Raw genomic sequence first — 26024 nt, 5'->3', positions numbered from 1 at the left:
ATTATACGTCTGAGTTATTGTTGCTAAAGCCAAATTTTCAAGCTAGGTCAGCTTTTTCCCATGGCTTTGTTGACATTGACAGGGTATAGTTCATCCATAAGTTATCATTTACTCAACCTCCTGTTGTTTCAAACCTGTTTGACTTTCTTTCTTCCGTGGAACATAGAGAGTTTTATATTTTATATTTTGATTGATTGTAAGCTCATGACCCCTTTCATGACAATGAAAATCCATTAAAGGGATAATTCACCCCAAAATAAAAATCTCTTACTCTCCCTCAGGTTGTTCTAAACATGTATGAGTTTAGAACCCAAAAGAAGATATTTTAAAGAATGTTGGTAACCAGACAGTTGACTCTAACCATTGACTTCTATGAAAAGAAATATGGTTCCACTTTATTTTGATAGTCCACTTTAGACATTCTACTAACTATAAGTAACTTTTCAACTACATGTCAACTAACTCTCATTAGAGTATTAGTAGACTGTCAGTAGACCGTTAGGTTATGGTTAGGTATTAGGGTTCGGGTTAGGAGAATAAGTTGACAAGTCAATTGAATGTCTGTTGGGGGACCATCACAATAAAGTGTTATCAGATATTAAGCCTACTAATACTCTAATGAGACTTGTAGTTGCAAAGTTACTTATAGTTAGTAGAATGTGTAAGGTGGACTATCAAAATAAAGTGTTACCAGAAATACTATTGAACTCAGTGGCTACCGTCAACTGTCTGGTTACCAACATTCTTTAAAATATCTTCTTTTCAACAGAAGAAATAAACTCATAATATGAGGGTGAGTAAGTGATGACAACTTTTTTATTTTTGGGGTGAACTATCCCATTAAGAGACACAAATGTAGAACTCTGTGAGAAGATGAGAGATGAGAGAGAACTGAAAATAGAGGGAAATCTTACTTTATAGCTAAATGTGTTGGCTAACTAGTCCATAGAGAAAGTAACCTAGATTGCAGATAATATGAATGTATTAAACTGATATTATCATATTTATGTTGCAGTGTTTTTCTTAGTGTTTTCTGTTTCAATGGACTATTTTCTTATATAGGCCAAACAAAATAAACTCACATCAATATATGATGTCTATTTATCTATTTATTTAGTAGTCATGTAATAAGAAATACAGTATAATGTACAGACAGCCAGTCAGTATGACAAAATACAGAACTCTCTGTTGGGTTTATTTGCCAATAACCAGCTGGCTGTACATTATTCCTTAATGATTTACCTGCTTGGCTTCCTGGAGCTGAAAATTTACAGCAATGAATTAAGTAGATGAGAGTTCTGAAAGATAATGCGGGGAATAAAATGGTAATGCGATTCAGCAGCCAGTCACACTAAATACTAATTATTGTTCTTTCTTTTTTTGCTTTCAAACACCTGCGCTATTGTGTCACACATCTTGTTGTGATTGTCTAAAACATTTCACTTGCTTTTATAGGTTTCATCAAAAACTTTATCCTCTATACAGACAGAGCCTGTTTCAAATCTAAGGAAACGTCAAAGTCAAAGTTGTGCAAAATGTGTACAAGTGACCTAGAACAATGAAAACTTACTTGGATGCTACTCCACATACTATAGACAGACAAAATACAGTAAACCTCACTGCTATATAAAATACATACAGAAATTACAAAATAGTTGTGGTAATATGAGACTAAATTTGTGATGAAACCATTGGGCTGAAGTTAAACACATATAGAAAGTCCTGGATTTGCAATTATAAATGAGGATTTAAGAGGAAAATGTTGTCCTCAGCTCATCCCAATTTCCCAAATGGAACCTGTTAAGAGATAAGTTGACTTACATAAAGGGTGAGTTTCTTGACTTCCAAGAGGTGGTAGAATATCATCCTGTAAATATATATTGTAATGTAGGTTGGTTTTGGTAACAGAAAAAAGAAAGAGAAATCGCTCACCCTTTGATATCAATGCTTTAAAATACACTCCACTCCAATCTAGTATTTAATCTGTTGTTAATAATATTTGTTTCTATATTTGGCTCTCTATGCTCAGTTTTGCTGGATACTTGATAAAAGCAACCTGAGATGAAGCAACTGAAAACTGGAGGATTGACTAAATGGTCTCTGATGGGGTGATGATGCAAATGATTCCAAAAGGACTGATTTATGATCCAATTAATTAAAGCTACACTGTGTAATTTTTTAAGTTGATTCTTAGCAAAAAACACTTTGTTCTTTCAAAATGATATGTGCTCATTAATGTGTAATTACTTCTACCAACTAATCAAGTATTCTCGTAAGCGTAGAATCTGCCATTTAGAATACATACGAGCCATGTTGCGCCTCCATCTTGAAAATACATTAGCCAAAGAGGGACATACCTGGAAATTCAAGCTTCGCCTTTCACGTTTTTACACTCAGTGGCACCGTGACGAATACGAGGGGGAGATTACTCGCGACTGCCGGCAGATTTGAAATAATACTGCCACCGTAGGAGTTAAAACGCCCTCGGAATGGGAGGGGCTGGAAAGTAATATTCAGTTGGTAGTCATAAACAATTTCACCGCTAGATGGGAGAAAATCCTACACAGTGTAATTTTAAAGGTTCACTACGTAACTTTTTTTGTTCAAAATGAACAACATTTAAATTAGTCAGTAAATCATCAATTCTTCTTCCATAACATGTTTTTGTAACGGAGTATTTCGCTTTGCGGCACTGTTTGAGAGGGTCTCTTTTCACCGTTGCACTGTGGTGATGCACAGCTGTGTGTGTTACTAAGTGTAACGGTGAACACTGATAGGTTAAACTATTGATAGCTGTCAAATTATATTACAGTGTTTCCCATACATTGGTTCACACAGCCAATATCAACACAGCCTTTTGGAAAATCTATTTGTGGTTGGTATTGACATCGTTGAATAAACATGAGCACTGCACGTTTCAAAGTCAAAATGCGGCACGGGTGTTTTTATATGAATGTATCTGAAGTGAACTGATGGTCTTTAGAAAAGTTTCGATGTTATTTCAATTGAATATTTCTTTATCTTTCCTGATAAAGCAGCATTTATGAGCGCTGTTTGTGTACAGCCATTACCGGGGAAACCGCTGTTTCTGCTGCCCCTAATGCGCCTCCTGCTGGCACCTCTCTGTAAACAGCCTTTATTAATACTAGTGTGTAATACAGCTCCACCGGGCTCCCTCTGAACATCGGCTCCACCTGGGTCAGATGTCGCCCATTCTACGCCACGGACATACTGAGACTGCACACAAAGACACACATCGTCTGCACTCCTATGGCTCCATCTGGCTCTGCCCTCCCTCAGCCCTCCGGTTCCACCTCTGGGGGTTGTCGCCTTCGGGGTTGTTTGATTTTTGGTTTTGCCTTTCCAGAGGGGGGCAAACTGTCAGAACTATGCCTTGTTTCAATGTGTTTGTTCCTATCTTGACCTAGTTTCTAGTTTCTACCGCGTGAGTTTATTAAAGACTGATATTCTGAATTCTCGTTTGTCTTTGTGTGCTTTGTACAGCCAAACGTGACATCAGTAGGGCAAGAAAAATAAACTTAATACAATGTATATTCTCTGAAAACAACTCTTACTGTATTATCTTATGCCTCTCAAGTAAATTAATCTTGTTTTGAGAATGCTTAGATTTTCTTACTAGAAACACGATGACGATCCTCATTAAGAAAATGATTATTATTATAATTTTGCCATGCAGCAGGGGTAAATTGAAAGGTTAGAGGGCTCTGGCCACTTGAGCTAGAATCTAAATTAAAGGATCACAAACAGAATTAGTCAATAAGGACCAATGCAAAGAGAAAAACACATTACTCATCTCTGAAGAGGAACAGCAAATCCCTGAAATGTCTCTGTGTTTATTCTCCCCAAAGTGATTATTCAAAGCCACAAATGTGATGCAAAGATCCTTTTTTGAAAGCCTGACCTAAACTATATTGCACACACCGTGCTCACGTGAATTGTGAAGCTCATCACGACTGCACTGAAACAACAGGAATGCTTAACACATGAAATCAAAGTGTGGCAGCTGGTTGTATGTGAATTATTGAAACAAGTCAGTGACATGGAGTCTGCGGAAGCAAGTGACACCACTGGTGCAGAAGGTGATTGAAAGGAAAATCATTACTGGAACAGACACTGACAGAAACCTGATCGCCCAGGCTCATTTACATGTAGTTTATGAGGATCTGCAACCTATATTTGTCTTGTTCCTAAAAATAATTTACTGACATAACATAAAGGGACATTTCACCCGAAACGTACATAAATATGGCAACAAAAAAAAAAATCTATAATTATTTAAAATATTTTGTGACTCAAATCTCAGTAGCATATGTATCTATTCAAATATGCAGATGAGTTGAGTTAGGATTGATATTATTGGCTCACGACGATTATATTTTCAGTACTTGGGTTTGAAATCAGCCTTTTTCTCACACAAATCATATGACTTCATAAGACTTGAAATATTGTGTTCAAGTTGTATGAACTACACTTTTCTGGAACTTAATAGCTCATAGTCAGTGTATAAAGCACCGTTAACCTTTCTTTTGTGGTCTAGCAAAAACTCACATGAGCTTAAAATTGAGGAAATATTTACAGGATTTAAATTTCTGGGAACGCTATTTCTTTAGATTATCTAATCGCAAGCAACAATAATCACAATAAAAACGTGTATAGTATCCATTTCATGGACAATCCTTTATTTAAACTTTATATGTATGAAACACTGGAGGTTTCAAACAAAATGGTGGGACCAAAATTTCAGAATGTTGAAGGGTACAGCTGAACAGCCCCTTTGCGCTAATACATGAGGAACAAAATTGAAACTGGGTCATTTTATGATTCAGTGTAAGAGGAGCCTAAAGGATGATTGATCTTACAATAGTTTCATTCCACCCACCGTGAGACAAGACTATTTAGATCAGCGTTACATCAGGTTAGAGAACTGAATTTTGAAACGGAGCACCTCCACAATTCCTCCACCTCCACTCGATTTCTCACAGACTGAAATGTTTTATTGTATACAAATCCTTTGAGTTTATATCCAAAGTCACTACTGGTTTTAACAGACATGTGGATGTGGAAATGGACGTGCTGCTGTGCCTTTTGACATTATAAAGCTAAGCAGGGCATTAATGTGATCAACGTCAGAGTGTCACAGCAATCTCAATAAATTGGTATGAAAAGACAGCAGAGGTCCCAGCAGGACTGGCGAATCAGTGAGCCGTGGCACATTAAACTTTTCACATTGCCTCATGGACCCTATGAAGAATTTTTTTTTTTTTTTACTTTGCTCATTTTTATATTTTGTTTAAGTGACATTCATTGCTGCGCAGTCATGGAATAACACTTCACAGAGCCCAAAGATCTTTGCTAATTTTATATGACCAAATAGAGTCAAATTAGCTGTATTTGAACAATGCAGTTATAATGCATGTCAGGCTCTTTATTATTCAGGTGCAGTACACTGTGCATGTCTTGCTGTCTCTAGATCTAAAATGTCAAAGAAAATGTCAAGGTTTTCCCACAACACCATTGTTTTAACCTCTTAAGATCTAGAGGGGTATAGAAATTCCATCAAGTGGAATCCATGATGCTTTCACACTTGTCCTGTATCAGCCATTAATAATTCCTGAGGTGTCACACTGTCTGAATGAATCATCAGGGGGAATGTGAAGAAAGTCTTTAATGCCAAGGGAGCTGCTGGAGCTCCAGGGAACTCGTGAGCATCTATCTTTAGTACTTATCATACAAGGTGAGGCAGGGATGCTACATTCAGAGAAAAGTGCTGGGTGCACTCAACTTCATCAATCACAAAGATTGGGTATGAAGTGTCATGTCAGAAGTGTCATGTCAGATACTGCAATCTGACATGACACTTCATACCCAATCTTTGTGACTGATGAAGTTGAGTACACCCAGCACTCAGCAGTGATGAACCTTTTCAACATGTTGTCCAATGGAATATCTGAACATCCCAACCCACAGTATAGAAAAATGTAGAGGAGACATTATTATCTTTTTAAAAAATATGTATATAATGTAAATATCAGCATCCAAAATACATTTCCTTGCAAAATATTAAGACATGGGGTAGAACAATAACCAGAATTCAAGATTGATTCTCTGAAAACAAGTCTTAATATTTTGCAAGTAAATGCTTTTAAAACATGCTTTTAAAACAATATGGATGTTCATGTTACATTGTAAATAATAATAAGAATTAATTTAGAAATAAATAATAAGAATGTATTAAAAATAAATGAATACTCTCATTCATCAATGATACATTAAACTGACTGAAAAGTGACACTAAAAACTTTTTTAATTATATTCTAAATAAATGCTGTTGCTTTGAATTTTCTATTCATCAAATAACTCTGAAAACAACACAATATTAAGCAGCATAACTGTTTTCTACATTGATAACAATACATGTACACCAAATCAACACATTAGAAGGAAGGGTCACGTGACATTGAAGACTGGAGTAATGGCTGCTGGAAATGTATTATATAGAAAAGTTATTTTGAATTGTGGCAAATTGTACAATATTATGGTTTACTGTATTTTGAACAAGTTAATATTTCTTTCTGACTCCAAAGTGCCAAAACACACAAAAAAAATTGAAGTGCAACATCCATTTATGACTGCTCAGATTCAAAAGATATTGTGAATTTTCACAGATTCTGCTGTTACATTCTTCATCTAAAATAAGTCTGCAGCAATCCCTGCACAAGAAGAGGGCAGTTCACACTGCCATCCCGCTTATCATCTCAATCTATTACATTCACAGAGTTCTACAAAGTTTGGCCAGGTTCCCAATATGTGTGGTCACTGATAGGGACGTGAAGAACATGGCATAGACCTTAACGACAGGAAGTAGAAGAGATAGCATCAGCAGATGCCGTTACAGGCCCCCTATTGCATTAATGTATGCCACACACAATGTGCTGCACACAGAACTAAGCAAATGACTTAAACAGGCTACACTAGCATGTTTGCCACAAAACTGTAGTGGAGAAACCAGACCACACTTTTTTCTTTAGTGCAGGCAAATTGATAGCAGTGACCAAATGTGTTGAATAACGTGAACTTTGGCATGGGAGAGTTACTTTTTTCTTTAATAATATGAGGGGCTGACGTGCAGGATTCCTCCTCTTGTGATTATCTTGGGCGGATCAAGATTCTGTTTGGAACAGGAGATGCAGCCTATTAGTCAGCCTGTGTTTAGCTTCTTCAACCATTGGGTAGGTTTAAGGATACAGGATGGCGGGGTTATAGGTTTTTAATGGCTTGTGAAGCATGTTTTTTTCAGGAAAAGGGGGTATTCTACGAGTTTTCTGAAATCTCTGAATGTTCAGCGATCTCCTTAAATGGTTTTCTACAGCAGAGCTGATGATTTGTTTAGGGCAGAAGTACAGCATGTGCATTTTTTAAGGGGTCATGTCGTAAGGAATACACATTTTCCTTAACTTCCTTGATATTTCAGAATTCAAAACATCCTCCCTATTGCAAAAATAGCATTTATAGAAACCAAGCCTCAAAAAACAACAACACTTGTTTAAAGGATTTAGAATAGTATGTGGCCAAATAAATCCAAAGATTTCAGGATAGATCTGCCCATAGAGATGCAACTGACTAGATCTCATATCAGATTTTGACCGAAAAAGTTACTGCACAGATGTTGCTTTCACTTAATCATATATTTGTTCTATCTCTCCCTGCTTTTTTTGTGTAAAATTTGAATGTGTAAGAATTTTTGACTTTGCATTTTGTTGGCTAAGCAAGTGATATAAAACGATGCTGTTCTCTCTGTTCTTAATTCAATTTTGCATTCGCAAAATAACATTTCAGTTGTTGAGCTTCTTTACTTCAATGCACATTTAGGAATTCACCATGTTTGTCAATTTCTGAAAGGCAGTTTCATTGTTAACTTAATATAATACTGTCCAGATAAAAATAAAACTAGCTTGCTGTCTTTCTTTGACAGTGCAATTCATTTTTTGATGTTTTTTTTTTGTATGAACAGTACATTTAATATCAGGTATTGGGTATAATATTGATTGCTTCACCTTACTCCACAGAATAATAAAACTTGTTTAAAATATAAAAATGTTGGGATCTGAGATCAATCTTCATGAATTTCTGTGCACTTATTTATTGTGCACATGAGAATGAATGAGAAATAAGAACATACTGAACGGGAGACCTTGGAACTGACAGGCAGATAAAATTAATATAAAACAATAGACAAGAAAAACTTTACTATCATGTGCTAAAGTCTTTTGATGCTCATCTTTCAACATGAGAGTGAAACCTATCAAAATCCATACATAAGTCCAACAACAACTGCTGTTACTCTATGAGACCCGACTGAACTACCAGCCCCAGGGAACCTGAGACAACAGGATAAAGACTTTACCAGGCTCAAACTGGGTACCATGGGACCTCTACTGCTCTGTCAGACCTCAGCTCCTTATTCAAGAAAAGTGGCATTAAAGATGCAGTAAGCGATTTTTAAAAAAACACTGTTGATATTTGAAATTGACACCTAAACAAACATTTCCCTCCATTTATTGCTCCACCAAATAACGAACACGCTATGCAACACAGGCAACCACTAACAGCCACTATCAGACATATCACGCAATTATGGATGAATCAGCTAAAAAAAAGATTATGCAGTTTAGCTGTTTCAGTGTAATTTTTTTAAGTTGGCACAACTTAAAAGTGTCTGAATTTGTTCATTTAACATTACATGTTAAGTATTAATGGTCTCAACTAGTTTGTAAGTTGAATTAATGAGTACAGCGCGTGCATATTTCTTTACACTGGTGTAATAAAAATTATATACTATTATTTATTGTTTACAGCTTCATCATTTCTGTATTGAACTGGACATTTGCTAATACACGCAAAGTTTTGGCCCTAATCATATTATATAGTTGCTAGTCATCAAACTAAAGCTAAATACCTGTAAACTAACATTTTCAAAACCAGCAAACTAACAACATTTCTCGAAAATAGTTCATGAACACATCTGCACGGGTTTTAATTTTCACTGGGTCCTAGACTGTTATTATTAGGTGGGTGGACAGACAAACTAAATTTACAAGAAATGATACAGTAATCTAACCTATTTGGAAAATGGGCGGTAATAATCAGAATTTATTATTATTTTCTTTTTCCTCACCATTATATGCTGAAAGATATCTTCTAATTGTATGTAATTATCTAGCCAAGCCAAACTAACGAATTAACGCGTAATTATGTGTTAACGCATTTACAAGCAGTTAAGATGTTAGTTTCAATCGCTTTGACTCTATTGGCCTTCCATATCTGCCTATAGTGTCAGCCCTTTACATTTGTTTGCTTCTCTCCTACTCACAGTGCTCACATATTGTATTTTAATACAGCCAAATTCCCAATACAATATTTATATATTTTTCTGTTTCTGTCAGACAATCTGATGAATATGTAGTGACTGAAACGCAGCCTATTAAGACTAGCTACATAAACCAGCTCTCCCTTCAAAACTGTTAATCTGCACTATAAATCCTGAGTCGAAATGTCGTCTAGTCCAAGAAGTTATGTGGCCGAATTAGCCACCTCGTAAAATTCGTACGAATTGCCGTGAGATCGGGTTGTACAGTCACTAGATTTGTTGCTTGCCGCTTTATTGGGGGGAAAAAAATCACTAAAGGGGTCTGGGAAGTTGGCCTAGCTAAATCAAGTGCTGTAGATTAGGTCTTGATATTGTTGCCATAAAAAGGCATAAATCCCAGTCAGAGGACTTGAAGGTCCGAATAGAATGTCACGTGTTTTCATCTCGAAGCTATGGTAATTACGACATTTGTGAACAGTATATTAAGCTTCACAGTAGTCAACCCAAAATTATACGGACCAATCATTCTAAGTAGATAACAAAAACGTGGAAAATAATTTTCAGCAGATTTCAACCGTTTAAAAATATATAGCCATCCTAAATTTCAGACAGATGTTTGACATCAAATCATCTAGGTTACATCAGGAGAAGAAGCCTTACCAGAGTGTGTAGAATGTTTCTGTTGGCCTCTTTCAAAAGCTCTTTCTGTATAAAATTACCCAAATAAAACAAAATTATTAAGGATTTCTTAAAGTGAATGACATGAAGGCTACCTTAATCCCAAAGGTGATTACTTTGTCTTCATGAAATATTTTAAAGTGCTTTTTGAATGAGCATAATGTGCTCTTAGATTTTTGTTTTTCCTGTAATGAATCATTTCAGATGACCTGATCCCCATACAAGTTCAAGATCTCAAAGACAAGAAAATGCTTAATGAATATGGTGTACTTATATAATTTGCATGTGGGAAAGCAGGACTCAAGTGGTGTGTGGCTGTACATAGTTATCAAGTTCTGTTATCTAACCTCCCACTCACTTACCTGAAACACGAAATGAACAAAGAAAAAGATTTTCTCTCACAATCACAGATAATAATGTAAACAATGAAATAAACTCATGGGTTGGATAATGAACCATCAAGTACAGTAGGGAATGCCATATTGCAGCTCAAACTGATCCACCCCTGTGCTTCACTCTGGGCAGAAACAGTCCGGGTGTTAAGCCTCTTTGGGACTTTGGGGACCCTACAATTCAGGTTAGGACCTGGACATCCCTTTCAGACAACTTCCTCTTGCATTGACAGTTACTCCTGTTGGATGTGGTCCGTCATACCTGGTGGTAAGCCAACATTATTACCATATATGATACCATAGCTCTTGATGCACCACAAAGGTCACAGATCAGCTGTTGAGACGAGCACCATTGCTCCTCTTTTGAACTCTGATGTGTCTCCCATTATGTTGTGTGGATTGCAAAAATGTATGCACAGCTATGCAATTGCTCTGCTAATTCAACCTTTAGCTCGGCTCTTACTGATGCAATGTAAAATCAGTGAAGCTGGATATTAGACCGCGCATATATAGGTGTGAATCCTCCAACACTATATTGGCCAGTGTTTCAGTTTCATTGTCCAACCCCTGTATGTAAAAAACCACTGCTGTCATTAAGTCAGTGAGCTGATATGCAGCCCCTCCCCATGTTATGATTCCCATTTATTAGGCTTATTCCAAAATTAATGTAATATTTGGCTTATTTTTATACTAAAACATAAAGGGCCCTATTTTAACGATCTGAAACGCAAGTATCAAGCGCAAAACGCAAGTAACTTTGAGGGCGGGTCTTGGGCGCTGTTGCTATACCGGCGGGATAAATGACTCTTGCGCCTGACGCAAATCTAAAATGGGTTGGTCTGAAGTAGCTTCATTATTCATAGGTGTGGTTTGGGCGTAACGTGAAATAAACCAATCAGAGCGACATCTCACATTCCCTTTAAGAGCAGGCGCGCTTGTTCTATAGCGGATTCCTATTATAACGGCGGATTTGCCAGGCGCGCGCCAGGAGCGGTTCACAGCCGAGGAGACCGACGTTCTCGTCAGGGACGTTGGGGATGGAGAAACACACCCAAATTAACTTCGGTCAAACAGGCGCATGATAATTTGGGTAAATGTGTAAGCTAGATGTATGCTTTTATAATAAACTGTCTATCTATCTATCTGTCTATCTATCTATCTATCTATCTATCTATCTATCTATCTATCTATCTATCTATCGTAATAATGTAGGCTATGATTTGCAAAAATGAAAACTGCTGCGTCTGTGTGTAGATGAGAGAATCAAAGTGTATGCGCGTTGTGCACACGCTACATTGATCATGGCCAAGCATGCGCCCTTAAAATAGCATATGAATAACATGTGCAACGCGTGACTGACTTTAAACTAGTTTTTTTTCGGTCAGTGGCGGAATTGTTTTCTAAACCTGCAAAATAGCATGAGGGAACGTTTGCGCCGGAACACGCCTCCTCTTTGCGCTGAACCGCCCCCGGGAGCGCAAGTGTATTTCTTAGTTAACCGACGTGCGTGTGTGGAGTGAAAAGTGGTGCAAAATAGGAATGATACATGCGTCGGTGTACAAAGTCAATTGCGCTGGGTGCGAGATAGGGCCCAAAATGTTTTTATTAATTTTATTGCCTTTTAAACACTAAGTTGTGTCCTTAATATATGTTTTTGTGCTGATGCTCATGTGATGTGATATAGCTTGTCTTATCAATCATTTGGAGGAGGTCATGAATGGATTTCTTCGGACTTTCTGAAACACATGCTCTCGCTCAGCGGAGCGCCAGAGCAACATTGATGAGCACACACTCGCTAAAGCAACTCGGCCAATCACTGAGGACCTCCCAAAGTGTCTTGATGACTTTTTGGCTGGTAAACAAGGCCTTTGAGCTTTTAACCCATCTCAAAATCTCTCTTGAGGTGTTGTTTTCCCAAATGTTAAATTTTCAGCCAGGCCATCTTATCACAGTCTTCAATGGGAACTGCGTCATGTTTTGTAAGTCAAATTGATTCAGCCTGTTGAGTAAATGAAGTTATCATAGATTTTCCAATACTCATTTTCTGCAAGGAGGGATGGAGAGCTCAAATATCGAAGGGTCCTCAGCTCTGAGGCTTTATTTCAGGAGTGGGAACCTAGGGAGAGGCCAAATCACTAACATGATCTGCACACCTAGAAGAACAGCGGAGGTTAATTGTCATTTCCTCGTGAGGATGTTTACCAATAGCTTCATGTTTTCCTTTTCCATCTGGTCACTCAAGCTGTTTTCCAGGATTTTTGCAGTTTAATAGAAAAGCTGAGTGGGAACGTCATCATCTTCTTTCAGTGTCAAATAAGATTTTTTACTGTGATATGTGCCAAATGTTTGAAGTAACAAAGTAAACACACGACAATCTCCATTTGCATTCTTTTGTTTTAGCATCACCTTGATCAAAATTATCCACGCTGAAGATATCCTAGAGGTAGAATTAAACACCACTAATAAATAGTTTATATGGTAACCAGATGTCTGGTGCAATGGAGAGCTGTACAGAACATCATTAGGTGCTTTGCACATTCTACAATTATTATAAACTCCATTCTGATGCATCCCTCTCTCACACACACACACACAAAAAATAAAAAAATAAACATAAAAAAAAATTGCATTTGGTACATGCATAATTCACGTGAGATTATATCTTATGTAGATTGCTAAACTGGTAAATCGTTCTAAAATGGGTCCAATGAGAAAAACAGGTTCAAACACATCGAAGCCATGTACAAACTGCAGCCACAAATTTGGACTGCAACCAGGGCTTTGAAGCAAAATAGAGGTATATTACTGAACTGGACTTTGAAGCACACGCTTTCCTGAGTATGAAAGGAGGCCTGCAAATGTGTCGAAAGGCAATCGCTTCAGTGAGTCTCCCACAGTGCACTTGACAAAAGCTTCAATCAACATGCTTTTTGATTCTGAGAGAGGCTTAAATGGAAGATCTAAATATACCTTAACAAGCACACGTGTGTAGTGTAAAGAATAAGGGTGGCACAATGTGTACATAACTGCTTATAATATAGTCACTTAGATAGTGGTTCTCAAAGAAGCCGCAGGGCCTCGGCAAACTTCCAAAGGGGCTGCAGGATAAATGAAAAAATTGTCAAAGCTATTTTAAAATGACCTTAATATAATTTTCAAAATAACAATATGCCATTAAGAGCAGATAAATGAAAGCTGTATTTCTTACTGATTATTAATAAATTAACAAAACATTGTTTTAACAAAACTGCCCATTTTCTCATAGATTACTTTTTGTCCACTCTCGACCTCAATGTTGCAATTTGGTCCTGCGTTTCTTTCTGCTGGTCCTACTGTGCAGAGTAAAAAATTGACATATCTGTCCAACAAAATGGGACATTATTTGTCCTCTCAACAACTGTTGTTTTTATTAAAGAACATACAGTTCTTGAGACCTATATAATCACAAAATAAATCAATTTATTTTAATCTATTAACACTACAAAATATGCAATATTGACAATGGGCGAGTCTTGGAGTCAAAGGTTGAAAACCACTACCATACAAGCTTTTAGAAACTTAAAATCAAATATTTTCATGTTACAATTTTGCACAAATTTTGCATGCACTGTACTGATAATATAGCATTTAATTAACAACCTGGTGTCCAAAAACATCATCCGAACTTACACCAGATTTCCAATGAAACGCCGGAAAACACTTATTGGAATACTGATAAGTGTTTTGGGGCGTTTCATTGGAAATCTGGTTTAAATTCTGATGATGTTTTTGGACACCAGGTTTTGCAGTGATTTTCTGCTTCATAAGTTCAATTAGTGTAAGTATTTGTTCTCTTCTGTCTGAAAGTCAGTAAAGTAGCACACAATCTGTTCTGCAGACAGTGTCACTAGACTTGTTCTTTAGTCAAGGCACACCAGTCTAATACTTGTGTTTAAAAATCAAAGAGCTGTTTAATGCTTTATTTTTTAAAGAGATATATTATATCATTATTATTATTATTATTAATAATAATAATAATATTCCTACAAATACATGGATCCTGGCACTTTGAAAAATGTTTTCTTTCTTTTTGTCTTTGTTAAAACAGGAAAGCTAAAAATATCCTATGGTGAAAAAATAAAGCAAACAACAAACGATTTAAACATTGAGAAAAAGAGAAAAATCACAAAAAGACAAATAAAACTATAACGAAATTGAAAAAAAGAAAAGAAATTCTACATCCTTTACAAACACTATGGCCCAATAATTTAAGAAAATAGTGTCTCTAAAACGTTCATATTGCTTTGTACCTTCATCAGTGCCCTTTAGGGATTTCAGCAATACAGTGCTGTGAAGTCTTCACAACGGCCAGAAGGGGACGCTCTCCCCCGGGCTCTGCACAGACCTCCACGAGGAGGTCATGAGGTTGCCAACGGATCCGTTGGCATCTTTGAGGAGAGAGAGTCCCGTTATTAGCTTGTTTAATCCTCAGCGCAACTTCCTTTTGTGTTCTTTTGGCAGTAGAGAAAAAAAATACAAGGTATAGTAACTATTCCTCATGATCTTGAAGTATTCACCATTGTTGTATTTAGCATTATTACTCTCTAAGATATTATTACTATTACTATCACCATCACGGATACACAGAGTGCATCGTGTGTCGTGTGCGCATGTGTGTGCGTGATCGTGCGAGTCAGTGTTCAGTGCTCGGAGCTTGTTTTCTCAAAAGAGAAACTAGGCAGAGTCAATAGCTTGGAGTTTGGGATGCCCTCTTGAGGCAGCCCATCTCCTCCTCCACCCAAATCAAATGAGTCTTTGGAGTCACTGGAGGGAGCGCGCCTCCTCAGGAAAGTGTCCCGGCTTGGCAAGGGGGGCGGTACCATCACCAGAGCAGGGTGAAAGCCTCCCGGAAGCTCTGGACCCTCGGGCGGATCCTCGGAGATGCACGGGGGACTCATCTTCTTCTTGCGGGGGCGTGGAGAGGACTGCTGCTGGAGGCTGTCAGCTCGCGAGACGAAGCCGGAGGAGATCGAACTGCGCTGGGGACTGCTTTCCACGGACGAGCACACCTCGATGGAGTGCCGGCGTGGATCGTCGAGCCAGGACAAGGGCCTTGGTAACAGCAGAGCTCGCTGGCCCTGTGTGTCAACGCTGTGGTACTTTTTAAGCTGACGTCTTGCACCTTGATCTCCCGTCCCTCCTCCGACTCCATCATCGCTCCTCCCTACGAGCCCCGCACGGATAATTCGGGATACTTCCTGATCCACAGAGTCTGTTTCCTCCTGCTTCCCGGCAGCCGGTGGTGGCGGTGGCGGTAGGGCCGGCGAGTGGGAGCGACTGGAGAACACGTACTGGACGTAGGGGTTGTGCTGTGTGTGGACGCTAGGTCGGGATGGTTTCGGGGAGGCGCCTGGTGTGGCAGGGACCAGAAAGAGCGAAGGCTGGAGCTGCTGCTGCTGAGGTGGAAGGTTGACAGGGGGGTCCGACAGTTCCCTAAGTCCCAGAGGACCCTTGTTTTCCCCTCCCTCTGTGTATAGAGTCTCCTGAGAGTCAGCACTCACTGCAACCTGAGGAGAGCAGGGACGGGAGGAGGTGAGGGGAAGGTAGGGGGTAACATTAGGGATTAGGACATGAACAGGTGAGAGGGAGACTGGTTAGTATGAGATGTCAGGGGTGTAAAAGCCAGTGGAAGGGGAGGGGAGCCGTGGAATTAGAGTGGAGTTCACCATTAGCATTGCACTCCACAAGCGCTCTGTTTCAAAGGATTGGAGCTGAAATTAGAAAAATAGAAAAATCGCCTCGCCATTTTGAATGCGTTTGTAGCCCCAATCAGAGGTAGCCGACTTCTTTTTTAAAAGTCTGTATCAAACTTGAAAGTATCAAATGAAGTAACTCACCACAAAACATACTAAATCATCCCGCCCACACACTGAACCTTTAACCGACAAAAATAGTGTTTAAATTGTGCTAAAAGTTCAATAAAACTTGCTCAATAGTAGTTACACATTCTGAAGTAACATTCTTAGTTCAACAACATTCTTAGTATTTTCTGTCTCATGGGCAGTCCTAGGGATGGGCTTCCAGGGTGATTTTTTTCTATTACTTTGAGATTTAATGTCAGGTCATTCTCATCTGCTCTATAAATCAGACATTATGAAGAAACTACAGGATCTATTGACTTTTTGGTCAGAGTTGCACTCCATCCAGATGCAATAAGCACCAACTATTTCACAGACAAACGTAATATACATTTGTGCTTTAGCCTGAAACTTGCAGCTCTTAGAAACTGTTCTATAAAGACCACAAACAAGGCCATAAACTTCACTAACTTTGGTAAATCAACTATTTTCCACTCAAAGCGCTCTTTTAAACAGTAGGTTTTCTTATAAACACAGTTGAAACTGTTGCAATGACAAGTGACAATGATGACACAACTGTCAACCTATACACAGAGCTACAGAAAGCCTGAAGTTAAAAAACTTAAGCATGCATGCAGATGAGACCTTTTATTTTTATCTCCAGTAATATTTAAAAATTTACTTCATAACTTTTCAACATATAGTTTAAAGTTTAAAATTTTAATATTTAATCATATGATGATTCATGCATCCAAAGAGGTTTGGGATAAGCCCCAAATACCTCCCCTAGAACCGCCCCTGGTTCTTTTTATTGCATTCACTGATAGGAAATGTATACTGTGTACTTTCAACCAAATCAGACAGTCTGCAGTATACTAGAGAAATGGGCAAATCAATATTTGTCTCCCGTTTGCTTTGTATCTTCATGTCTAATCTTTGACATGAACTAAGTAGCTACTCCCCATGTACTAAACTGACACACTGCCTGAGTAGCAGTACTGTACATGCTACTGCTCTGGGTGAAGTCACATAGGTGAAAACTTACAATATCAATTGCACTTTCAGAGAAAAGTTAGCAATAGGTGTATGTTTTAACTAGGGCAGAGCAACATTTACCCTAGGGCAAAACTACAGGCACTGTTTGGCAGACTGCACTCTGAGCCACTGGGCAACTGCAACAGACCACATGACCCATGTCTCTTCCTGGGGTCACTCTCTCTCAGAACTCCCCATAATCTGTCTATTTCTCTTAATCGAGGAAGCCCGAGAGAGACTCCGGCCCAGTAGGAGAGAGATAGGTGGGCTTTTAGGGAGGGGCAAAAGATCAAGAGGAACCATGTCAAATTTGGAAAGTAAGCCAACATGGAGTAAGAGACCAAGCCATGAGTGTCCTTGTTCTGTGTTGAAACTTGTATGACACTATGCTGCCACCTAGTGGCAGGAAATTGTTCTTACATTAGTAAAACTACGTGCGTATGAGACATTAGTCCAATTTAATTCCCCTTGATCTTTACCCTGCATTTTTGGCCTTTACAGTAGCCATGGTGAAATGCGTCGGGCTGGAGGAACGGGATTTAAGGGGTGTGGTAGGATAAAGTGGGACAGAGTAGGGGACGGAGTTCAAGGATCTGTGGAGAGTGTGCTGGAGGCCAGCTGATTCAAGCAGCCCATTCAAGCTCTCTCAGAAACAGGAGTATCTGTGTCTCAGGAGCAGCTCGGGGTCAGGCTTGGGTTGGACCATGCTGAGCTGCTCGGAGTAAGTCACATTAGAGGGTATGCAGGCCAAAAAGCAGCAGAAAAAAAAGGAGAGAATGCAGGAAGGATTAAAAGAAGAAATATACTAGCCAGAGGGAGAGATCAACAGTGCAGAGGTTTCAGACTTCATACCAGTCACATTCACCATAAGTCTCCAATCACAATCCATAAAGGAAGACAAGGGATATTATGCATTATGAAAGACAGAGAGAAAATTGTTCTGTTACAAAACCTTGCGAGCTGCTTATGGAGCTGCTTATTTTAAAGGACAAGTTCGGTATTTTACACTTAAAGCCCTGTTTACAGATCGTTTCTGATAAAATAGAACGGTTAAGATTAAATTTTGGACAAATGCTGCTGTCCCGAGAATTTTAGGTTTCTTTCGCTTTCCCCCCCACCAGTAGACTGGGTGTATAGGTGCACTCGAACACTCCTTCCTAAAACACATGAAACTTTCGTTTACAAAGACGTGAAACTCACCGAGTGGTCAGGGGTGTCCACTGATATGCTCACACAAAAATCGCTGCAAAAGATGCTTTCCAACAGGTTTTATCGTAGTTTTTGTCTCCTCCATTGACTTGCATTGGATGTGCTGTGAGGTACCGTATTACTCCGCGCCGGAAACTGAAATGGGGTTCAGGGGTTGTTTTCTTCTTCTTCTTCGTGTTTTTTTTTTTTTTTTACGGCAGATCGCAAACAATGAAATGCCAGTGGTTTGCTTGCAAAGGTGCATTATCGCCACCAACTGGGCTGGAGTGTCTATTATTCAAGCTCTCAACGGAAGAAGTTCGGGTGTGAGGCGTTTGGAAAAATAGCTCCACAGTTTTACAACGAATGGTAAAACACCTGTTGGAAAGCATCTTTTGCAGCGATTTTTGTGTGAGCATATCAGTGGACACCCCTGACCACTCGGTGAGTTTCACGTCTTTGTAAACGAAAGTTTAATGTGTTTTAGGAAGGAGTGTTCGAGTGCACCTATACACCCAGTCTACTGGTGGGGGGGAAAGCGAAAGAAACCTAAAATTCTCGGGACAGCAGCATTTGTCCAAAATTGAATCTTAAAGGGTTACTTCAGGATTTAGCATTAAGCTTTGTATTAGTAGAAAACCTGTAGTATTTTCGAATTACCGTGCTTTCCACCCTCATATCCCCCTGAGACAAGAGATTTATGTATTTTTTTGTCTGGAAAAAATCCTCCGATGACGCAAAAATCGTCATTTTGCGTCATCGGAGGATTTTCTGGCCAGAGGCTAAAGACTACAGCCAGTAGATGGCGTTGTTCCGCATGTTTTCAGCCCGCCCATACAGGGAGGGATCTCACTCACAGAATGTACACAGTGTCAGCAGTCTTTCTTTGGAAGCTAAGCTAGCAGGCTCTTGTTCTGTGGAGAAAGCTGAATAGTAGGAGAAAGCTGAGTAAGTAGGTAAAACCATCCTCCTTTTCCCGGACTTGTCCGGCGGGCGAGATCGTTCAAAATGTCCGGGATTCAGCATTTGCGTTCTGCGGTCGCCATTCATTGTTTAACGTTACATGCAGCTCACCTTTTGTTTCAATCTAACTGAATTCATTCCGATTGGTGAATCTGAATGCAGTGTTTACATGAACGCTAAACAAGTGATCGGTTGATGCGCGTTTTAACGTTACCCTTGCTAAGAAAATTCCCGCTCCTCCGTGAGAGATGCGAGACCCGGCGCGTCTCAGTAACACCGGCCTCGCGTCGTTCTCCCGCGGCCGTCAGCCTCGTCCTGCTCGCCACAGTAAACATGATGAATGAATGGCAACTGTAGAACGCAAAAGCCGAATCCCGGACATTTTGGGCGATCTCTAGAGATCCCTGGCAAACTCATCACGTAGGCTAAGCCTTGTTGTTTTCAACTAGTGCGCACTCTTACCGGTAGGCGTGGCCTCCTAAGGCAGCGAAGCAAGTGCATTCTGGGAGTTGTTGTCTTTCATCCACATGAGCCAAAAATACATTTTCTGGCTTTTCTCAGTCTAGAAAGCTCCAAATTCAAAAATTTCTTCACATTTCTTCTACTTAAATGACCTATTTTAAATACACATTCATCTTCCCAGAGGTGAAGTATCCCTTTAACCGTTCTATTTCATCAGAAACGATCTGTAAACAGAGCTTTAAGTGTAAAATACCGAACTTGTCCTTTAAGGAGACATATGTCGTTCCCGATATAGGTTATTCCAACTTAAATATTTTGATCTCTACAATAAGTTATTTTGTAACTTAGTTTGTATTCAATGTAAAGTGTTTGCTCTGGCTTTTGTTTTAAACGATTGTGCTCTGTTGTTGTGCTTGTTGTTGTCGTCTGTTGCCGTTGTGCAAGCACGATGTGGCAGTTGGTCAGTGCGGTATTTGTCCCGCCCTTCCTCCACTGTGATTAGACAGCTGGGTAAAAAGTAACGAGCACTGCGTTTGGTTTTACCCGAAGTTGTCTATTTTTCAACTCGGAAAATAAACCATCTCAAATGAAACACTAATCTTTTTTTTTTTTTTTTTACTAACAGAAGCATTCACTGTTCTTTCAGTTGAATAACATTAATCAAATGCACATCATGTGTTGCTGCAGTAGCTTTAGCATGTTTAGTCAATCGCCTACCACTGAGTGCATAAAGTTTCAGTTTTTTGCTTGAATGATGTAGCCTACCGGGTTTGCCTACTTGTTGTGCTCCATGCCTTGCTGTGTTTATCAGTGTGAAGACACTACTTGCACTATTTGTACTACAAAATGAAGCAAGCGGAATGCTGATTATAAAAAATACAAATAAATATTTCAAATCAATATTTAAAAGTATACATAAAAAATTGTTGGCATACGTACAAATGGTCTAATTATGTATTTGTAAGCTTATTAGATCATGTATCCCATGTTTTTTGTATGAAGAGCACTAAATGAATACTTTTATTTAGCAAGGACGCATTAAATTAAGACATTTATAATGTTACAAAAGAATTCTATTGAAAATAAATGTTGTTCCTTTGAACTTTCTATTCCTCAAAGACTATAGAAAAATCATGGTTTCCACAAAAATATTAAGCAGCAAAGATATCTTTAAATGTTGATAATAATAAGAATAATTGATAATAATGTTTCTTGACCAGCAAATCAATTAGAATGATTTCTGAAGGATAATGTGACACTGAAGACTGGAGTAATGGCTGCTAAATAATCAACTTTGCAAAACAGGAATGAATTACATTTTAAAATAGATTAAAATAGAAAACAGTGATTGTAAATTGTAATAAAACTTCACATTACTGGTTTCATTGTATTGTTGATAAAAAAAATGTAGCCTTGGTGAGCTATAAGAGACTTCTTTCATAAACATTTTGAAACTTTTGAACAGCAGCTCATTAGGTTTTGGAACAGAGCTACTATGTGCAATAAACAAAACTAATAGCTAATGGAACATACTCTGTAAGTACGACACAATCAAAAGTAATAGACCTGAGGTCACCTGTCTGCGTAGGGTGCGTGAGAGAGTGTGTGCCCGGCGAGGCGGGGGGATACGTGGGATGCTCTCTGAGTCTGATAGGCTATGAGGACTGATCGGTCTGAACAGATCAGTGGGCACAGTCAAGTGCTGGGTGGGTTCTTCTGTTTGAGATTGGACAGAGCCTGTAGACCCTGTGTGAGGAGACATTTGATATTATTGACATACGCATTAACAACCATATTTAAAACAAATTCAGATATATATTGCAGTGCACCTGTCTGAGCTAGGTGAGTTGAGGTTGTGTGGGTACTGTGGTTTGAGTTGGGCTGCAGCGGCTGGAACATGTAGCTGTCATTGGGCAGAGAATGTGTGCGGCCCACTGAGGTCTTCTTCACATACAACAAGTGCTCATCCGTTGGCTCGTCTGGCTGCTGGGGCTCTAGAGGATCTGGTGGAGCTGTAGTCTGAGGCACATTAAAAGAGTTGCAAGTCAAGGTGAGTGCTGGTACTTGTGTTTGGAGCATCAGGGGCCCTTATGAACACATGGACGCACACGCAAACACATTGTACCTAATACATAGAGGCTGGGCTGGTTAGCATACAATGAAAGGCAAACGTCACTGCGCACTAGACAAAGGGAGAAGACTGATCAAGAAATGTTGATGTACATAAATCATGTTGCATGAATTCATATTTTGTCATCCGAATACGTACATATTCAAATTACAGATGACTTAAAGTATTAGTTCAATCAGACATGAACTTTGCAAACAATCTGAGTCATGTCTTTTTAATGAATCGACTCATCCAGTTCACACAATCTGTCTGAATGATTCATGAATCATTGAATCAGAGTCACTTTTGGCCAAGTTCACACTGCAAGCCTTAATGCTCAATTCTGATTTATTGCTCAGATCCGATTTTTTTGTTTTGTTCAGCTGTTCACATTTTTTTTTTTTTTTAATGTGGCCAATATCAGATTTGATTGTGAACAGGTCACGATCCTGAACTGACCGATTATGGGGTCTCTGCGGAACAAAAGTGGGCGTTTCTAAATGTGTGTGTGTTTTCAAACTGGTGGGTGTTTATAAATCATGCAATGAAAATGATGCCCTTCACCTGACCCCACCCCTAAACCCTACCCTTACTGTGACATGGGCATATCAGGTAACGTGGATGAAATTGCCTCTCTGTTTATGGTCTCGCCCACTGATCTGGTAACTCTTGTTACTGGCCAGAGACCTATACTTGAGCTGACCCGCATGAGCAAAAGAACAATAACAAAATCTGCACGCAGCACTGAATTATACGGAAGTAAACACGGAGTCAGTATTGAATATAACAGCTCACCGTTCCTCCACTGATTAACTTCGCTGCCATCTTCCATATTCACGAAGTACCCAAAGAACTACCGGAATGTAAAATCTTTGGAGTGACTCCCATCAGAAGAGAATTATGACAAATGTTGTTCTAGAGTGACGTAAAAGTTACATAAATTCCAATTTAGACCTGTATCTGATTTAGGACCACATATGGAAGTGGCTCAAATCAGAATCGAAAAGATCAGATTCCATGTGATTTGTGCTGTTCACATTGTTATGAAAAAACTGTTACTCTTCCACTGTTTACTGTCAGTCTTTGTGGGAAACAATTGCACACCCATTAACATTAAAGGGGGGGTACAATGGTGTTTCATGTATTCAGAGTTGTTTACAGTGTTAAAGAGATAGATTCTCATGCTAAACATGGGCAAAGTTTTAAAAAAATATTTTGGACGAATAACGGAGAATTTCTATGCTGAAAATCTTACTTCCGGGTTGGTGCAAGTTTCGGCTGTTTTTTTTTAGATCGTGGATCTAATGACGTAGATAAGAGTGGAACTCCTTATATGAGCATTTCTCTCGGAAAAGCTCGCCCGCGAGCACGTCGACTAGAGGAGAGCGAGACCGCGCACATCAACGCGCTTCAACAGGAAATCATCGGCAGCGCTGCATACGATTTGTTCAAGAATGTCTCCAAAAAAGTGTGTATTTGGATGTGAGGGAAAGCTTACCGTGTTCAGCTTTCCAAAGAACCCAGTGTTACAGGAACAGTGGATGCAGTTTGTTTTTCCGGGGCAGCAACGGAGTGTAGGAAGTGCGGTTGTGTGTTCTGGTCGTTTCAGTGACGAATGTTTTATTAACAAGGCTCAGGTCGACGCTGGATTTGCAAATCGTTTGCTATTAAAACGTGGAGCGGTCCCAGTGATAAAAGACCCCATTCATGTAAGTACAACTGGATCAGATTTCTGTCTTTTGCTGGAAATCAAGAACTACCGCTTGACTCTATAGCTCCGCCTCCAGGACCTCGGCTTTTTCCGGAGAGAATCGGAAAGCTGTATTTTTCTTTTCTAAATATAATAAAACTAAACACTTTTTGGAGATATTAAGGATGCACTACTACTCTATAGGTACTCAAGATTAACATGAGATTAGGTGAAACTGTGCATATGTACCCTTTAAAGCTACACTGTGTGATTTTTACCCCCATCTAGCGGTGAAATTTTATATGACTACCCAGTGAATATTAGTTTCTGTTCCTCTCAATTCCGAGGGCGTTTTAACTCCTACGGTGGCCGTATTATTCCAAGATTAACATGGCTTCCAGTTATCGACTTCGTCCATGACAATAATAAACAATACGTCTAAAATGAATAAAACTACAGGACAGATGTCAGGAGGTAAACGTCACCCTTGGAATCGGCTATCCCAGCATAATCAGATTAGGCTAACGTTACAATGTGTACAAAGTAAAAGCAATTAAAAATAACTAAAATTTACCGTGTCCTTTTTTTTATATAGCTTAAAAAAATGAGCCTTTAAAACTATTCATTACCTGTGATCCGTCGCAGCACAGATTTATGTTACAAGGTAAACAATACTTTTTCACCATTGACGCGAGGATGAAGTTATACTAGAGGTCGTTCTGGCGTTATGCACAACCATGCTATAGTTAGACAAGCAACTATAAAACTTCGAATTTACACAAATGTATTACAACAGGCTGAATTACCTGTCGAGAAGAAAGCAGGCATGCCTCGGCGTCCGTTTTAAAATCTTTTCTCCTCATGAGCTCTTTCCATCTGGGAAAAGTTACTCCAATATTGACTATGGTCTTGCTGATTTGTCTGTCGCGTTGACGTTTTAATTCTCTCTTTCAAATGTGAGTACGCACGCACACACACACACACACACACACACACACACACACACACACACACACACACACCACACTATCTTTCAAATCTGCCGGCACTCGCGAGCTCGCGAGTAATCTCCCCCTCGCATTCGTCACGGTGTCACTGAGTGAAAAACGCAAAAGGCGAAGCTTGAATTTACAGGCATGTCCCTCTTTGGCGAATGTAGTTTCAAGATGGAGGGGCAACATGGCGACCGGCATTCGAACCCCTCACCCGTATGTACTTTCAATGGCAGATTATAAACTTAAGAGAATACTTTATTACTTGAAAGAAGTAAATATACATTAATGAGCACATATATTTTTGAAAAAACTAAGTGTTTTTTGCTAAGAATCAACTAAAAAAGTTACACAGTGTAGCTTTAATGGTGGAAAGTTTTGATGATGCTTCATGGTATAGGCATTGAGGAGTTATGCATATTTTTCTGCCGTTTTTCATCCACATAAATACGACAGAGAAATGAGAACATGCTGGATCTAAATCTCACTCATCTGAGAAATGCTATGTATAAATTATTTATGGTTCTATGGGCATAGTTCTGAAACAATAAATATGAATTCAATTACGTGGTGACAGAAACCATCAGCCTTCTCCCTTGAAAGCTGTGCCCAGAGCCTGAACTACTGTAGCTGGCAGACAGCAGAAGCCAACCCCATACCACACTCCTATATTCTTTCAAGAAGCATGGTACTAGGGAGAAACTTTTAATACACAAAAAAATAAGACAAAGATAAAATCAAGAGAGACACGGGTAAATATGGAGACAGATAAATTGAGGATGGAAACAGGAACATCTAAAAAAGTATAAAGAGACAATGGAGAAGAGGTTCAGAAATGGCCTTTAGACGTGTTGGAAGAAGAATAGGGACATAGCTGCAGAACCCAGGAAATGAGCAGATTGACAGGCAGTAATACTACTCTACTGGACTTGACTGGACCATACAAACACCAGGCTGGTGGGACATGTACAAAGAGAAGGAAAGAGAGAGAAAGAACAAACAAAGTGGATGGTTAGAAACCCCCAAAGTTCCAAACACATTCGCCTCTCAGCTCTGCATAAATAATTTATGATGTTTGTCCTCTACTTTTACAAATTAATCAGACTACCAAGTGTCAGAAAACAGATTACTGGCATGATTATATTATATTATATTATATTATATTATATTATATTATATTATATTATATTATATTATATTATATTTAATGTACAAAAATGTTGGGGTCAGTAAGCTTTTTTAAGACTTTTTTTTTAGCAAGGACACATTAAATTGATAAAAAGTGACAG

The 26024-nt window shown here is 39.0% G+C and overlaps 1 protein-coding gene across 3 annotated transcripts in view; it reads right to left on the bottom strand.

The window, feature by feature from the left end:
- Positions 1-13966: 13966 nt before the first annotated feature.
- Positions 13967-26024, bottom strand: part of cacna1g (calcium channel, voltage-dependent, T type, alpha 1G subunit) — a 211292-nt gene continuing 199234 nt past the window's right edge. For all 3 annotated transcript variants that reach the window (XM_079851286.1, XM_079851287.1, XM_079851288.1), the window contains 3 exons: positions 21773-21962; positions 21520-21689; positions 13967-16004 (listed from right to left, as the gene is read on the bottom strand). In XM_079851286.1, coding sequence (XP_079707412.1) covers positions 15138-16004; positions 21520-21689; positions 21773-21962 — 1227 coding nt within the window. In that variant the 3' untranslated portion in view covers positions 13967-15137. The remainder of the gene's footprint in view (positions 16005-21519; positions 21690-21772; positions 21963-26024) is intronic.

The sequence above is a fragment of the Squalius cephalus genome (genome assembly GCF_949319135.1).
Source record: "Squalius cephalus genome assembly, chromosome: 19".
NCBI classification, from domain to species: Eukaryota; Metazoa; Chordata; class Actinopteri; order Cypriniformes; family Leuciscidae; genus Squalius; species Squalius cephalus.
Note: the sequence above shows the minus strand (reverse complement) of the source record. Positions and strands in the feature narration are given on the sequence as shown.